The sequence below is a fragment of the Megalops cyprinoides genome, chromosome 4, assembly GCF_013368585.1.
Source record: "Megalops cyprinoides isolate fMegCyp1 chromosome 4, fMegCyp1.pri, whole genome shotgun sequence".
Lineage (NCBI taxonomy): Eukaryota > Metazoa > Chordata > Actinopteri > Elopiformes > Megalopidae > Megalops > Megalops cyprinoides.
Genome location: NC_050586.1, coordinates 12549375 through 12564473, shown reverse-complemented (window position 1 = coordinate 12564473; position 15099 = coordinate 12549375). Strand labels below are relative to the sequence as shown.

The 15099-nt window shown below is 45.7% G+C and overlaps 1 protein-coding gene across 2 annotated transcripts in view; it reads right to left on the bottom strand.

Moving 5' to 3' along the window:
* Nucleotides 1-375: 375 nt before the first annotated feature.
* The window catches only part of fgfr1a (fibroblast growth factor receptor 1a), a 48904-nt gene continuing 34180 nt past the window's right edge, over nt 376-15099 (bottom strand). Inside the window, exons 8-18 of one of the 2 annotated variants that reach the window (XM_036527647.1) lie at nt 14382-14526; nt 9174-9370; nt 8487-8632; nt 7657-7778; nt 6100-6210; nt 4872-5062; nt 4408-4530; nt 3597-3667; nt 3095-3232; nt 2679-2784; nt 376-2355 (exon numbers count right to left, since the gene is read on the bottom strand). In XM_036527647.1, the coding sequence (XP_036383540.1) occupies nt 2179-2355; nt 2679-2784; nt 3095-3232; nt 3597-3667; nt 4408-4530; nt 4872-5062; nt 6100-6210; nt 7657-7778; nt 8487-8632; nt 9174-9370; nt 14382-14526 (1527 nt within the window). In that variant the 3' untranslated portion in view covers nt 376-2178. Of the gene's footprint in view, nt 2356-2678; nt 2785-3094; nt 3233-3596; nt 3668-4407; nt 4531-4871; nt 5063-6099; nt 6211-7656; nt 7779-8486; nt 8633-9173; nt 9371-13305; nt 13451-14381; nt 14527-15099 lie in introns of both variants that reach the window. The other variant, XM_036527646.1, reaches the window with a different exon arrangement.

Sequence of the window (15099 nt, the reverse complement as noted above, 5' to 3'; positions counted from 1 at the left end):
GGAAGAAGTGCAGTTTTAGTATGCAGTCTTGGCCATTACTCAACACAGAAATGTTCTGGAAAAAAGGGTCTACCATCATTTGTGCAGAGCACAAATGCACATCCAGAGGAACTTTTAACATTACATATTTCGTAACAGATGCCCTTATCCAGAGCAGCTTACTTAGTACACATGCTTTTTTACACTTTCCATTTAAGTATCTTGATATTTACTGAAGAATTTCAGTCAAAGCACCTTGTTTAAAGGGACAAAAGCACTGCCCCACCAGGAACTCAGACTACAGAACTTCAGGTTACGAGTTCAAGGGCTTAAACACAACACCCCACCGAATCTGCAATGTTTGCAAAAGAACCACAAGTTTTCCCTTTAGCGTGGTGTAAAAAGGCACAGAACGCACAGTTCCTGTCTCTAAAAGCAAGTTAACAGCAGGGGAGCGGGAAGTGCTGCTGGCTGTAGGGATATTTTGGCGCGGGGTGCGCTGCGCTGGTGATGCATCAGCTCGTGGCGGGAAGGTCCCGGGGCCCTGGGCTGATGGATGAAGCCGCGCCGTAGGCGAAGCCATTCCCTCCGCCATAAATTACATGTTTACGGCGTGGCGAGGCTCTCAGTGCTGGCAGACGTTCCTTCTGATGTCAGCAGTGCATTATCATATTTAATCGCCCCCTGTAACCTGCGCTAAATGGGCAGGAGATTGAAGTGGCCGCCGCCGCGTCCCCGTAAACATGATTTACGCCTCAAGCGCAAGGCAACGCGCAAAATTTATGGGCGCTGTTTATGAAGTACTTTCATACTCCGAAAAGCTTTAATGATTTGTTTTTCAATAACATTTTATTTATTGTAATCCTTTACGATGACATAAGTGTTTTCCCGTGAGTCTTGGTTGGAAGTCCACTGAAATACCCAACGCACTCCAGGCGTGTACGCGTTTGCGGCATCACACTGATCTTCACATGCCAGGTGCACGCAGGTGAAGTTCACTGCGGTTTCTGACGTGCACTGTCCATGGCTTTGGTGGATATATTGGTCGGCGTTCAACATTCTCGTTCCCTTGTCAGTGATCTGTAGCTATCCCTTATCTGGTGTTCTTTTTCAGCGACACATTAGAAATAAGAAATAAAAATGTGTCCATTAAAAGATGAGCTGAAAACCTGCCAGGCGCACTCTGTCAAAGCTGGACAGATTAATATTAACGAAACTGAGGAGACATTACAGTATAAAATGCATTCACGTCTCAGTTCTCCGATTGTCACCACTAGCAGACAGCTGGCTTACAGAGTAACACAGACAAACATGGGAAAGCCACTTCCAAATGCCCTTACACTAACATACAAGCACACATAGTCAGGTGACGGCCAACGAGAGGAACATAATATCTGTATTTGAGCAGCAGGTCTTGCAGGGGAAAAATTAACCCAAAACAACTGGCCATGTCATGGTCAATACAATTTTAGCGTAATTTCATCACATACCAAAGCTTGGCCACTCCCTCCCCCATAAACAACATTCCAAAAATAGGATAAAGCATTAGCATTCTTGTACAAAAAGGAAAAAATAAAAATAAAGAGTACAGTGTAAATATATAATTCATATTTATAAATTTCTAACTGTATTTACAAGAATGCTGGCGGCTCTGGTCTTGGATGCAGAGACTGACCACAGAGCAAACAAATGCCTCCGACAGCCTTGGTAGTATTTTTCTGGATTTGGTCTGGAAAGGGAAACTAATCTTATTTATAATGAACAATAGAAAAAAACACCAAATAACAAAAGAAGCACGGGAAAGTCCTCACTTCCGTTGCTCTCCCACCCGACTAGGATCTGTCCCATTTTCAGTCTTTGCTTTTCTGCTTTTCCTGCAGTCCTGTGGGTCACTCACAGAAGCGAATATGAGAGGGAGTGAGTGAGAAAGAGAGCCCTTGAGTTCTCCAGCATGGTTTCACAGAGGCCAAAGGTCAAAACGGGGCGGAGCTTCCATGGACACGTCCGCCTCGGGCAGCGGAACCAGGAAAAACGGTTCGCGGCCACGTGTCCCAGCGCACAATGAAATGGTTTCTTGAAGGTTTGGGTGAAAGTCCGCGCCCTGGGTGAGCACCTGCAACGGTCATGGTCCAGTCTCGGGCGTGAGTCCAGGCCAGCGGGGAGCAGCTGGGGAGGGCGGAGGCGGTGGCGACGGGCGCCTCAGCGCTTCTTGAAGGCCACCCCGTTGGGATGTGGGGGGAACTTGGGCAGACAGGGCTCTTCTGCGCCGGCGTCGTGAGAGAAGACGGAGTCCTCCCCCGAAGAGCAGGTGGAGCTTCGCGTATCCGGGTAGCTGGGGGAGTACTGATCCAGAGGTACCGAGAGGTCCAGGTACTCCTGAGAGGGGCACGGGGGTGAAGACAGTGAAGAACAGAGTGAGAAGACAGAACACTTCTAATGATTACAGCAATACATCGCTCTGCCTGTGTTCCCACACCAAAAGCTAATATATCACCGATATCAGTGACAGCAACAGCAATGCCTGCCTATTTTATTTAACATGATAACTAACGTTGGGACAGTGAACTTTGAATTCATTAACCTTTTAGGGCCTTATTCTCTAAGCATATTAAATCCTTCTGTGCAACCACTGCAGGCAGGTGCAGCGTTCCCAGCCGCGGCTCAGCTAATGTTAGCACGGCGCCACTGAGGACACTCACCTGGTTGGACGTCATGGCCAGGGTGCGATCCAGGTCCTCAACCAGCTGTTTGAAGGTGGGTCTCTGAGAGGGCACAGCGTGCCAGCAGTCCCTCATCATCATGTATCTGACAGGAGGGAGACAGAGCCATTTCAGACATCTACTGCCACAAAAAAATGCTGCTCTTCACATCACTATGAAGTAAGCAGACCTGTCACCCAGTCGCTTACTACATTTGATTATCATACAGGGGAAATACACCAGCAATGGAAAAATCATCACATATAAATCAAGTCTGGGTGCTGCAGCTGCATCTGACACGTTGTAAATGGCAAACCAAAGGGGTTTGGTCTCCCTCCATCCAATGGAGTCTACAGTCCTCCCTTCTAGACAGGACATGTATTTCTGGCCCCATCGGCATGCTGGGAGGTTCTTACAGCTCGTGAGTGCAGGTGGAGGGCTTGTCCATGCGGTGTCCCTCTTTCAACAGCTTGAAGAGCTCCTCCACGGGGACACCTGGATACGGGGACCCACCCAAGGTGAAGATCTCCCACAGCAGCACCCCGAAAGACCACCTGAAACACACAGGAAGCCAATCAGCACACTGTGGAGCGTTTCTTCCTCCATATTTAACAAGAGGGATAACTACACAAATCTGGCCAGCAGTTTCTCACTTATTTACTTATGACACAACATGGGCAGGTGTGGAGAGAAGTGAAAAACCTCAACTATAAAGAAGATCTGCAGCACTTGAAGAGCTGGTGAGATCTGATTGGTTGAAATGCAAGCTGTCATGTTAGGTTGCATCTGAAATGCAGCTAAATTTGGTTGGAGAAAAGGCAGCAGGATTACCCTTAACAGTAGCTATCAGAAGCTGGTTTAGCTGTTGAGAGAAATTCAGCAAAACTTTGCATTCTGGGAAAAATCCTAAATACTCACACATCACTCTGGTGTGTATATATCCGGTCAAACAGAGCTTCTGGTGCCATCCACTTCACTGGCAAGCGTCCCTGCAAACAGAAATCTCTTTTCATTACAGCTCCGCCACTGGTTTGTGCTCGTATCCATTTTTATCATTTTATATGGTGTGGCATACTATTACTGTCTGAAATGCAGACAATATTTCCTTTCGTAACTTATTGGGAGGAAATAAAAGCAAAATCTCTCTTGGTCATGAAAACCAGCCATATGGTTCATCAATCACAAAGTCAAGAAGGAAGAAAATGGAAAAAAAAGATACAACTAAAAAACTAACACTCACTATCTGTGTTGTTCATGGCAGCTGGTTCATTGAACTCTTTCACATTGTTATCATTTGAGTGATAAATATAATTGCATTTTTACATCCTGTTTACTAATCTTTTCAAGTGACACATACACAGTTTTGTTCTAGGGCAGCACAGCTGTTTGGCTCCAGTAAAGTCATTCTAAATACATGGTAAATATAAACATTATTGAACCCATGGAAACATGTTGTAAGACTCCTCACCACACAACCGCTATGACAGAAAAGGCACTTGGGCCTGTAACATAGCTACATACAAACCACATGAGTGCAGAGCATGAAACAAAAATTTCTGGTAGATGATGCAGCACCACCCAACCTCCAAAATGATTAACTACTGTTTTAAAGATATAGACAATGCAAAATAACCACAAGCCTACTCAGTCTATATACACAATCCAAGCAGCCTCACAGAGCTTGTGGAGGTTTAAGAATAACCAGTTACAAACAGGCATGGTCACTCACGTTGGTGGTCTTCTTGTAATAATCAATGTGGTGGATGTCTCGGGCGAGGCCAAAATCGGCGATCTTCATCACGTTGTCCTCGGTCACAAGGACGTTACGAGCAGCCAAATCTCTGTGGATACACTAAACACGCAAATAGACAAGGCTCAGACTGACTGGTGTCACCAAAACCCAGCCCACATGGCTGCAGAGCAGTGGGGCTTGCCAAGACTACGCCTGCTCAGCCACGGTCCTGGCGGGCCACAGGGCCTGCAGGATTTCTTTCTGAGGTACTTCAATGAAGCACTGCGTCCATTGAACTTTATCTTAATTGCATTAGTGGTTTAACAAAAACCAGAGAACCTTTCTGGCTGCGGCTCAGCAGACTTGGAGTTGAGCAGCTACATCTTTGATTTTCTAGATCAGGGTGCTCACACATGCTACCCTGACCCGGGCCCTGAGTTTGGGGCGGTTGTCATTGTTACCTTTTTAGAGGCCAGGTACTCCATGCCGCGGGCCACCTGGTAGGCGCAGGACACCAGGTCTTTGATGGACATGTTTTCGACGGGAACCTGGTCGGGGTTGTAGCAGTACTCCATGCCTGGTGGTCGGCGTGCTCGCAGGTACTCCCGCAGGTTCCCCTTGGAAGCATACTCCACAATCACGTACAACGGACCTGCGAAGGGGAAAACAAAGAGCCACCTCAGCTCTCTGTATTCTCACGTCTGAACCGGTCATCAAGACCCAAAAGAAAAGGCTGGCAACATGTAATCAAGGGTCCCCAGTTCTCTAAAGCAACATCAACTCATTACATTACATTACAGGCATTTAACAAAATGCTTTTATCCAAAGCGACTTACATAGGTTACTTTTTAACATGTTACCCATTTATACAGATGGATATTTACTGAGGCAATTCTGGGTTAAGCCTTTCGGTCCTGCACCTTTCCACTAGGCTACACTGCCACCCAACACTTACTGTGCCAAGGAGGGGGACAGTCATCAACTATCCTAAGCAGTTTATGAGTAACAGAAAGAAACAGTTATTGTTAATGTGAACACAAACCTCTAGACTACTTGTCTGGAGAAATCAAAATGTTTGGCAAGATCCATTTTAAAGACTGAAAAAACCTGAAACCAGTTGGACATGCAAACATGACAGAGTCACTGACTACAGAATGAATGCACCAAAGACCGGTGTCGGGGGAATAGTTTGGCACGCTACAGCTCTGTAACCATGAGGAAAACAGGTGAAACAATGTGCCCGTTTCCTCGGCGAGTTCAGGACAGACAGCGCTGACTGAGGGGGTCAGCGGAGGCTAATGCTTTTACAAGGCAGAGAACAGAGCCAGAGGCTGTCAATGAAAATTTGAAAGATATCACTGCTCTGGCAGCAGCTGCGGTCATCTCAAACCGGGAGCTCGGAAGCTGGTGTCAGAGTCGCTTACTGTTCTGATAGCACACATTCTGTTCCGGCAATTTGCACACTGCGTGCTTGTTTTTTTTTCCTTTTTTTTTGCTTTGCTTTCCTGTTTGAGGTAAACATCACCTCCTTCTATTGAGTTATAATAAGGAAGTCTCTCAAGATAGCTTTGTCCAGAATCGCAACCTTTGCCAAGCGCATCATTAAGCTGACCTTTATCTTTCCAGGTTGACTGGTGTATCTCAGTGGACCTTTTCACGATAAGGGCCCGGAGTTTCGCTCTGACTCACCGTCCTGCGTGCACGCCCCCAGCAGGTTGATGATATTCTTGTGCTTCCCGATGATCTTCATCATCTCCATCTCGGAGATGAGGTCTGACAGGTCCTTCTCTGTGGCATCAGCTGTGGGACCAAACCAACAGGCTTACTGACAGCAAAACAGCACCCTCTCTTTCTGTTACCAGGGAAAAAACCTCTGCTGACAAAAATCTGAACTCTATCAGTACACATGAAAACGGGATCCACGCATAGTTTTTATACCTGTAACACATGTATAAATTATGACCACATCTTAAATCCCAATCACACACCAGATTTCAAAAACACACAATGTTTGAGAAAACATTTTGCTTTGGAATGACCCAAGAAATTTCCCCCACAAAACCTGCATAAATGAGAATGACAAATGCATTTTTTTTCCATTAAACTGAGCTCAACACACAGCGATTGGGATCTTGTTTGTTCGGGTCTCGCCCTTTTACCCAATGCCATCCAAAAGTGTAAGCCAGAGGGCGGGTTTAAATACTGCAGTTCCCACAGCTGCATTGACCAATGAGCAGTGGAGGATCTGCTGAGGCCCTGCGGCAGGAGTACAGTCCATCTTTCAGCTGGGCGGTTCAGGCGGAGTTCAGCCCGCGGTGATTTACGGTCAGCAGGAACACGGCCCCGGTCCCATGCAGAGCCATGAAAGGCTTGTTTTCCCCTGCATTTACAACCACCTCACTGGGGTATAGAGGCCCGGGACCGGGCCGGGCCAAGCCTGCTTCCTCTCCCAAAATTTCTGCAGTCTCTCCCCCTTCAGGGACGGCACTCAGGAAGAGTGCAGGAACGTGCTCGACATCAGAAGAGGAGCAGATCGAATAAAAATCTGAAGACACTACCCCCCCCCCCCCCCCCCGGTATACACACCCCCCTTGAATTTTTATATAAGACAGCCGTATATCGCAGTCGCAGATCCTCATAAATTTTTATGCCGGTTTTTTATGCTCTCGAAGGGACAGGGTGCATTTGTACAGTGGCCCTGTGCCAGTGGCAGATGCCTCTTGCTGTTTGTTCAGCTCCAGCTCCCCTCACCACCCCCCACCCTCTCTGGCTCTGTGCTTTGTAGTTCCACTATCCTGTCAAGCTGACTGATATTTGGCCAGTTGTTCTGAAGTGGCCATTTCCACCATCTGTGTTCCCTTGTAATTTCACATCTTACTTATCAGGTCTCATGGAGAACCGCTCCCCCTTGGCCTTGCCTGTTAGCAACTGTCAATTTCTATTTCAGGGGCTACAACGTAACCACTGTGTCAAAATGAGCAGGGAATTGAAACTGGACAGAAGAGGAACAAAGTATAGGCTGGTCCAGGGAGTGATGTCTCGTCACTTTCAGGTGCAATGTAGTTTTATTTTGGTTTAAACTGACATAATTGATTGGATTTGATGGATGCTAAACAAATAATTTCCCCTTGACAAAAGGTCCAGAATAAACCTCATGTAAAAGTGTGCCACTGAAAGTAGACAACAGAAGATAACCAGCACAAGGTCACTTGTCTGAGTGTCTGGATAGTTGGTGATACAACTTACATTTCAGCATTTTGACTGCCACCTTGGTCACACGGTTGGGCTTCTCTTTATCCAATCCCAGGGCCTCTCCCATCATCACTTGCCCGAAACAGCCCTCCCCAAGTGGCTTCCCGAGGACCAGTCTGGAAGAAAGAGAGCGATGAGGACATGAGACAAGCACTGGATCTGGGGCTTCATAATGCTCATCACTGCACATGCATGCACTAAAGGACAGTGTGAAAGTGTGGTAATGCATCACACAGCACTGACTATGGGCATCTAAACAGCCAGCAGGGGTGAGCTGGGTTTATACTGGCTTTATACATTTATACGGGGCAGCAGTACAGCATAGTGGTAAGGAGTAGGACTCATGGGACTTGTAACCAAAAGGTTGCCGGTTCAATTCCCTGCTGGGGCACTGCTGTTGTACCCTTGGGCAAGGTACTTAACTGAGAATTGCCTCGGTAAATATCCAGCTGTATAAATGGGTAACATGCAAAAAACTGTGACCTACGTAACTCTGGATAAGAGCATCTGCTAAATGCCCATAATGTAATGTAATGTAATACTGATGTGGGTGGACGTGGTGATGCCATTCCTCTGTCCTGTTGTTAGTTAGTGTACTAAGCCCGTGTTTCCCAACCCTGCTCCTGGAGGCACACTGTCCTGCATATCTTCTATGTATCCTTCCTGCTTTACTAAATCAGGTGTGCTCAGCTAATCAAAAGTGCCACTGATGAGTTCAGTCAGGTAGGTAGAGCAGGGATAGATAGAAGATATGCAGGACGGTGTGCCTTCAGGAGCAGGGTTGGGAAACGCTGTACTAAGCCACTGGGGTACGACCCGCGTACCTGTCCCGCGGAAGCTCCCATCGAGGGTCCTGGGGCAGCTCGTACTCCGAAACTCCTGACAGCATGGGCGACCCGCTGGACGAGAGGCGGGAGGGGCGCACCAGCATCACTCCTGAATGAAGGGAGGAACTGGAGTCCACCGACACCTGCGGACAGATGCAAGTACGTTACCTTCAGAGAGCAGGACTGGGGTGGGGGGCTTACACAGGGAAGAACAGAAAGGGCGGCAGACAGACACGGATGTAGATGAAGACCGCGGGCTAAACATAATGGGGATTCCTCCATCAAGGAGTTAAGAGGAAGAGAAGGGAGAGGCAAACGGCAGAAAATGCGTTTTTATGCCCGATCACACAGTGTGAGCGGAAGGAGCCAGATGTCTTCAAGGCATGTTAGGAACATCTGCCGCACATTCTTACCTGAGTGACTCACCTTGGGCACTCATCAAAAACAGCTCTCCGATTCAACGTGTAAATTACTATTTTCATTTTCAGAGTGTAGAGAAAAACAACCCCGTTTGATCAATTCCAAGAATCGGATACAGCATTATGGATTAGGATTATATTCCACATGAAAAAAAATTAATGGCACTTAAACATTACAAAAAAAAAAAAAAAAACACCCAGAGGTTTGTGAAGGGTAGAAAGACAAGTGGGAGGAGTAAGGATTTCAAACCCCCTATATACTTTCTGTTACCTGTCTGCGCAGGGGAATGCTTTTGGCCAGCTTGTGGACAGCCAGCTGGCTGTTGAAGTCGCTCTTCTTGGAGGAGCTGCGCATCTTGAAGATGATGGCGATCACCACCATGACGCAGATGAGGAAGAAGCCCACACAGTAGATCAGCACCTCCAGGTATGTCTGACTGGGCACTGGGGAAGGGGGCATGGCTGGGCACAGGGAAGGGCGGGGCATGGGTGGGAGGGAGTCAGGACACGCAGGGCAAGCACACACTTCCAAGTTTACTGCTACGGTGACTGTTTCACATCTCAAGTTCCCAAACACTTCATCATGCACACAGCTCACTACAATGCACAAGCACACTGTACCATAGGAATGCAGGTGCTGAACATAAATACAGTCACACACTTTTGAGAAACAGACAAGTACACACACGCACGTGCGAGCACACACACAAACACCCGCACCCACACTGCCCTGATGTATAAAAACCAGTACCCTTGACACGGCTGGCACAGACCACGGAGCACAAACTCCTATTGTGGCGCCATAATCGCTTCTTTGTGGCATAGGGTTTCACCCACATTCTTTGCTTGTGTGACACACAGCCATCCCCTGCTGAAGCATGAAACAGGCCAGTCCTGTCCAGAACCATCCTCAACAGGCCTGACATGAAGATAATACAACTGGGACAAACTCACGTGTCAGTCAAAGGCCAGTGGGGCTTATTTTCCTTCACACGGACGGAAATATAGACTTTAAATGTGCAGTTTTAACACTGAAAATTTGGTAACTGCGTTGATTCTGATACACATATAAATGCAATTTGTACATTAAAAGTTTGTACATAGTTTAGGAACTCTGGTGCAGGAATAGACAGATTTTTGTCATATGAGAAGAACATAAAGAACAATATTATAGGAAAATATAGGATCTACATGATCACTTTGATTACAGAATCTAGTAAATATTATGAACCACGCACCTTTCAGCATAGACAATAATTTTGTGTTTTAACTTTATTTAAAAAAAGAATGACTGTCAATAAAATGTGTAAAGGTAATTATTCTACAACTAAAGAGTTTTAACTAAATGGAGTGCAACAATGACCTAAGGGAGGAGAAGCCTTTTCAGCAGGGTACTAATTTTAATACCAAAGTGCTTCAGAAAACAGTTTAGAAACTGCCCTGGGACAGACGGACAGACAGACAGACAGACACACACACACACACACACACACACATACACCATTACATAAATGATAATAGCCTAATCAACACATAATCAAACGCACAGCACACCTAAACCTAGACATAACACATGGCAGTAATATCATCCCACAACATATCTGCATACAGTTTAACAACAGTGCTTAAATATTTATATTTTTTATAACTGAGTGTGTTTCCCATACAGACTCCCTTATAATATAACGTGATGTATAAAATGTAAAATTATTATTTCCTTCTTTGTTAAGCCCTTCTTTGTTTAGTGATCTCTTAAACATACGTCTTTCAAACTAGGGTTCTTGTGTACTGGTTGCTGGTAGCGAATTACAGGATAAACACGTGGTCTGCGACATTTCCAGTTATTTCCTGTTAAACCTTTGGAAAATTAGACTAGTATAAGTTTGACATTTTAACACTTATATAGTATAAAAGCACTTATGTTTGTAAATAGAAGATAACAGCATCTTTGGAATAAGCAGGAAACAAAAGCTAACATTCACATACAATACCATTAAACCTTACTATGGCACAAATACCTATGTATTGCAAAAATGCAACACAATACACAAGGCAAAATATCTAAATGCATGTTTGTAATGGTTCCCACAGAAAATAACTGGGACGACATCATTAAATTATGGTTGGAATGCACTGACGTGTATTACTGTTGAAATCCGATCTGTATTTAGAGCAGGATAGGCAGAAATCATCACTCCTGCAGTCAGACAGTGAATCTGTGCCAGGGCAGAACTGTAGCAAAATTGCCCTGATCTCAGTGGGTGGTGAAGAAGATCCTAGCTTTTACAAACATAATATACTGCTACATGGCATATTTTCATGATATATTCAGGACACTGCTGCATCAGTGATGATGATGTGAAGATTATCATATTACGAGACACGGGTTACAAGTTAAGTTAGGACAAGTTGCTGTCCTCCTTGCACATGCTGTGCACTGGCTTTTGATTACGTCTGTGTGATTTTCATCTTTATCAGTGGCAAGTACATTACGTGCATGAAAAAAGCAGCTGGACCAAAATGTACTATACTTGTAACACAGGACTAGGTCTAGTAATTAGAACCATATTTTTCTACTTGGCTCAGCTGAAGATTAATGCTCAATAAACAGCTACAGTGAGTCATGAAGTGAGATGATGTTAGTCTAAAATCAACTGCTTTATGGATTATCTTGCTTCTTAATTCTTCATAAAAACACTTCCAATCCTGGAACTGTACCATAAGAGTTCTCACTTGGTATCATGTGATGGAAGCCACTTACTACTGTGCATCTGGACCCATCAGACTTTTATATGTGGCATGTGGACAGAAAAACAATTCCCCAAACTGAGCGTGTTACTGTGTATACATATGTAATCTAACACATGCAAAAATTTAGTTAATAAAAGCTAAAACCTTCCATTTTACAACTTTGTGAAACTGCAGCACTTGGTGCTGTCATCTCAAACTGCCTGGGAACCTGAGGATTTCTAACTATCCGGCTCTGCGCAGATCAGCAGCTGAAAATGGTGAATTGGATGATCTCGTACCACTGCTTCCCTCCTTTGTGGAAAGACACCAGCACTGAACCCCACCAACACCAACAACACAAGAGAAGCTGTCCTTGTGTTTGGAGGCTAAAAGACAAGCGGCTTAATAATTGGCCAAACGCTTATTCCCACAAGGAAATGAAACGTAAAAAAAGGAGCAGGGCCAATTATTACCACCAACCTTGAAGAGCAAGCTGAGTCCTTATAGTATTTCACAATAGAAAACGACTTCAGCAGGGTGCAAACACCCAGAGAGGCAATGCTCTTCATGGAACTTGTCACATGTTATCAGCCAAATAAAATAAAATATAAACACCACTTTTTAAGTAAAAGAATGGAAAACAGAAAATTTTGAATGAAACAACTCACACTGCAATGCCAAATACCTCTAATTGAGACACTACATTCTGCTCAACAGGGCAAGTAAGTTGCTTCCACAGGACCAGTCCCTATAACTGCAGTATAACATTCATAATTTATTGCAAGTTTAAGTCATGATCTGTTCCCTGTTTCTCTTTAGAGCCATCTTGAGTACAACATGGTGATTGCTACTAATTATACTTTACATTTCCAGGGGGCCCCACCCTAGCCAGAAATAAATTATCCTGTTGAAGCCTGTGCTCTCAGCACTGGGTCCTGTAAAACTACTCTGTGCCCTGGTGTGGTGCAGAGAGGTTTGACATGCAGCGGTTTCATTAAGCACGAAAAGGGAGAGAGAGAGAGGAGGATTGTTTATACTCATGGACCATCCTATCCCATCAAGAAAGGAGGAGATGGGCAGAGGTGCCATGCGGAGAGGAACAGAGGGGAAGGGAAGGGAACGGTTAGGTCCCACAAGCTGACCTGCCTTCACTACTCATTGCCTGAAATTGCTGAGGTGGTGCTAAGTAAAGGTGTGCGTGCTAGACAGTAGTGTGGAGTAAATTAATGGATGGTGGAGGAGTGGTGGAGTATGGCAGTTATGAACATGATCTAGTGCCTTCACTGCTCAACAAAACAGCAAGTGCGCTCATGTAAGCCACCATGGGTAAAATAGGCCTGCTAAACAAGCTAATAATATGTTTTGACAGTGATTTTGATGGAATACTTAGTGCCTGTAATTAAAGGTTTAATTACACAGAGGGATATCCTCTGAGGTTGGGAGAATAGATCCTTACTGCTTATGTGTGGAGCCTCTGAAAGACTGGTTGTCTATGTGTGTTGTCTTCTGAGGTTAGATGGAATGCGAGGTAGTTTCTTTACAGTTTTGTACATCAACCATGTACCTTTGGTAACACAATGGCAAGGCTAGTCAACAAGGGTTGGTGGGGGAAGGGGGGGGGGGGTAAAGGAGAGAAGGTCAAAGGAAGAGAAAAGAACCACTTATACCTTTATAAACGGTCAACCATGCAGAGTGATGAGAGAACCCGATAGAATTGCCCGCCAAGCAGGTATACTCCCCAGCGTCATCAAAAGACACATTCCTCAGTTGGAGGACTTCCATTTCCTTGTCCGTGGTGTTAAGGCCAGCAGTCTAGAAGAACAATGGAAGCAGACCCAACAGGAGGCCCAAGGGAAAAAAAACAGACAGTATGAGAGAAGATGCTGAGAGGAAAGCTTTGCGGGGACAGGACAGAGGGACTGTACCCCTCTCGGCCCCAACACCGCCCTCTCCCAAAAGCCACGCCCCACCACTGGAGGGGGCGGCGCTCCGACGACGTCCCTCTGATACCCTGTTAGTGGAAGATCGGGTTAGAGGAACAGAAAAGGGAGACCAAACAGCTGGACCCTACACTGACCCGTCACCATTGGAGGAGGAGGAGGAGGAGGAGGGGGAGGGGGCTGGCACAAGCCCCCTCAGGCCCATCTCGACATGCTGGAGATGGGCTACATGGAATACTCCCCAGCAGAGTACACACACACTCACACACGCACGTTTCACAAGGAGAAGGACAGAATGAACAGAGAGATTGAGTGAGAAAGAGGTAAAGAAAAAAACGTACTGTATTGACAGTGATAGAGGGAGAAAGAAAAAGGAGTGAAGGAAAGAAGGAGAGGGGAAAGAGAAAAGAGTCAAGTGAGAGTTAAACTCATTCATGGCGAGCAGCTCTGAGCGTAGCTGAAGACCATGCAGGGTAAGGAAAAGAGAATAACTGCTCTGGATGGCAAGGGAGGCCCTTTTTAGGAGGGCAGGGAAAGGGAGGCAAGGGGGTAGGAAAAAGAAAAAAGACCAATATAAATCAAAACCCAAACACTTTCAGCCGCTCTGCTGGGATTTTCCATGGCGTCATTCACAGTCAGAAACACCGAGTGAGGGAGGGAGGGAGGGAGGTGAGAAACAGCTGAGGTTGTCACAATACAATTCTTCTCAGGGCCCTATGTTTCCAGGCTGTCCTTGTAAGCCTGCTTGCCTGCCTGACTCGACTGCCTGTGCACTGTCCGATCTACTCCTCCAGGGCGGTTACCTTCATGCCTGGTGACCGTCAGCCAGGCCGACTGATTGACCTCTCCTATATAATTGGACACTTTACATATATACTCCCCGCTCTCCTCCTCCGTCACATTGTAGAGGGTCAGTACCTGAGTGTCCGAGCTATTGACCCCAGAGTGCTGGAAACAAAAAAAACAAGTCAACATCCTGAAAGCACAGCCTCCCCACATGCTAAAACAACCTGACTGTGGGAAAGAGCCTCTTTCTGTTCAATCTGGTCATCTGCTGTTGCCATATTTCCTCAAAACCACAGCAGGGAAGTGGAAACTGCACAAGGCTGTAAACAAGTGGAATACTGGTTTCTGATACAAGGGCTCAGTGTCAGCCTCGCAGGCTACTTTCCAGAGCCCAGTTAGGGGCCAGATAGGATCGCTGGGCATGCCAAAATGGGAACAATACAACAGGAAAGGAAAATGATACAAACTGCCCTAATAAGGACTGAGCCTACATATACAGATGGGTTACACCATTTTTTGAAAACCTAACCCCAGTCTGCTGCATAACATCAGTTTTTTTCATAACATCAACTACAAGGTCATGCCTGTATGTGGGTTATTTACTTTGTTATTATTCTTACATTACTTTTTTACATTTAAGTGCACTCCCGCTTACATCCAAATTTAGCTACTGTGCAGTGGTTCACAGTGATAGGGATTATACAGCTGTATATACAGCTGTCTCAGAAGAGGGTC